Below are 2,347 nucleotides of genomic sequence, written 5' to 3' on the forward strand. Positions count from 1 at the left end.
AAAAAACGGCCAAACTTAATAGTTAATATCATGTAAATTAGCATGCCGTTATAAGATACCATTTTCGACAATTGTTCATAATTAATTCAAACAACATGTTTGTTAAAATCTTAACATTCTTATTGTTTACATCAAAAAGATTGTCCAGTTTGATAACAATTAATGATAACTAGTCATCTAACATTGTTGTCGAGCTTATTGTTGCATCGATAAACCAAGTCGACACAATTGGATACAAGACAAGTGACACCAAAATAATCCAAAAAATTGCTTTATTAATTATAATTTGAGAGGTAAAAATAATAATCAATTACTAATCCCAAACAAAGAACAATTTTTAATAAGAAAAAAAAAAGTCACCATCTTTTTACAATTTTAAACTTATTATGATCATCAACCCAAAGTTGACCAAGCTGGACCGTTTGATCACATCCTAGCGTTGACTTTATCCAAGATCCGACGGTTGCCAAGCAGAAGCAGTCAACAAAGACAAATCCTTCCAACCCAGTTTTAAACATCCATTTTCTTCAACTAATGTGTACCCTTTCCATGGAAACATCCCTAGCAACAAACTCGCTTGAGCAGCCGGGTTACCCGCTAACGAAACGGGCCGAAACCCAACCCGGCCCAACTCCTCACCCCATCTTTCAACCTTGACTTCACCCGTCCTTTTCGGCCCACCAACCGCGACAATATTTTTAATCTCACAGCCAAATAATTGTTGTTCAACCGTGTAACGTTCAACGTTTTCGGACTCTAGCCCATCACCAACCGCGTCGAACAAGGCCGAATAGTAATGTAACGCCTCGACAAATCGACCTAAAAAGGTACCCGCATGACTTAAGTCTTGTTCAACTATAGTAATAAGTTTTGGTTTTAATAAATGTAACAATTTTAAAGTAGAATGGTCACTACCGGTGACATCATATAAACAGTGATGCATCCAGTGAACGACTAGTGTTTCACTAGATGCAACACCTAATGTATTCATAATATCCTTATTAATTAGATTCCCAATTTTTCCTTCCAAAGGAACAAATTCAAAGGGAAGATTTAGCGAATTCGCAAAGTCATGTAATCTTCGCCCGGTCGCTTCTAGAAGCTCTAACGACGACCCGACCCCAGTAATTTTCAACGATTTCAAGGCTCGTGGTCGCGAAGCTAAAATATGAAACAATCCTGGCCATTGGAGTCCTTGCATTATATCTAAATCGATAATATGAACCCCATCTTCACCTTCTAAAGCTTGGAAAATGGCTTGATTGGCTGTGAAATGAGAGAATTTGATAAATGGGCTGATTGAGTTGTAAGATTGTAAAGCGTAACATATTTTTTGGGTTTGGGCTTGGGCTAGTTTTTTCAAACTTAGTGGTGAATAAGTTCCGAGATAAGAGCTGATTATTCGGGCTTGTAACGCTTCAGCGAAGTAAGCTGCAACTCGTTCAGGGGATGAACCAAATGGCGATGAACGTTCTGATATTTCAGGTAGCAGATTGTTTGCTTGGTCTAGATTGTCAACAGCAACACATTCAGCACATTGGAGTAATAATCCTAAAAGTCTTAAACCAGATGATTCAGCTTCTTCTATAATATTTGTATCACGGGTATCGATATTTTGGTCTTGTTCAGACACGTTTTGTCGTTTGTTTTGGTCTTCAGATTCTGTTGTTTGGGTTTTTTCAGAGGAGTCATGGATGGTTCTTTTTGATGTATTCATGGTGGTGGATGAAGAAGGAGGATTTGGGGTGGGTTGTAGGATAAGAGATTGAAGCATGATTTTTTAGTGTGTGTTTTTGTGTGTGTGTGTGGTGGGGATAGAGAGGGGAGGAATATTGGAAGTTTTGAGGGGGGGTAAAAGTGACAAGACAAGGACTAAGAAAGTGACAAGGAAATAAGTCCAGATAAGAGGTGCAGAGAGGTCTGTGTCAGTCAGAGCATATGCATATGCATATGCATGAGGATGACTGGATGAGCTTCAATTCATCACAAACAAGAACATCCATGGTGGAGGAGAAATTGTGAAACATCAAAGATGTATGGATGGTGATAATGATAATAATGGAAGAAAGAAGATTGGGAAAAGGGTGGGGAAAAGGTGGTTGGCTTTTTGTGCTTTTTATTTTATTGCATATGTTAATGTTCATTTGTATGACTTGATGTTTTAGTGGAGCTCAATTAAGCCCTTGTTGTTTTCTATTTTGGTTTCTATACACAATATCTTCATTTATAAAGATTCCATCTATTTATGAAGTTACGATTATATGTGGGCGAACATGTGAACTTAATTAGTACTATGAGTGAATGATTTATGTCAGAAGGTTAGATCCTAGTACTTTGTATTAGAACT

At 37.6% G+C, this 2,347-nt stretch overlaps 1 protein-coding gene across 2 annotated transcripts; it reads right to left on the reverse strand.

Moving 5' to 3' along the window:
• Positions 1-248: 248 nt before the first annotated feature.
• On the reverse strand, positions 249-2,022 carry LOC122596528 (scarecrow-like protein 23). Of its 2 annotated transcripts, XM_043769126.1 has the most exons (2): positions 916-2,022; positions 249-819 (listed from the first exon to the last, which is right to left on the reverse strand). In XM_043769126.1, exons 1-2 carry the CDS (start codon positions 1,772-1,774, stop codon positions 446-448), a joined length of 1,233 nt encoding a protein of 410 aa, XP_043625061.1. In that variant the 5' UTR covers positions 1,775-2,022; the 3' UTR covers positions 249-445. The 2 variants fall into 2 exon arrangements, with proteins under 2 accessions (XP_043625061.1, XP_043625060.1); XM_043769125.1 differs by having other exon boundaries at positions 249-2,021.
• Positions 2,023-2,347: the final 325 nt, after the last annotated feature.

This window comes from Erigeron canadensis, chromosome 4 (assembly GCF_010389155.1).
Source record: "Erigeron canadensis isolate Cc75 chromosome 4, C_canadensis_v1, whole genome shotgun sequence".
Taxonomy (NCBI): Eukaryota; Viridiplantae; Streptophyta; class Magnoliopsida; order Asterales; family Asteraceae; genus Erigeron; species Erigeron canadensis.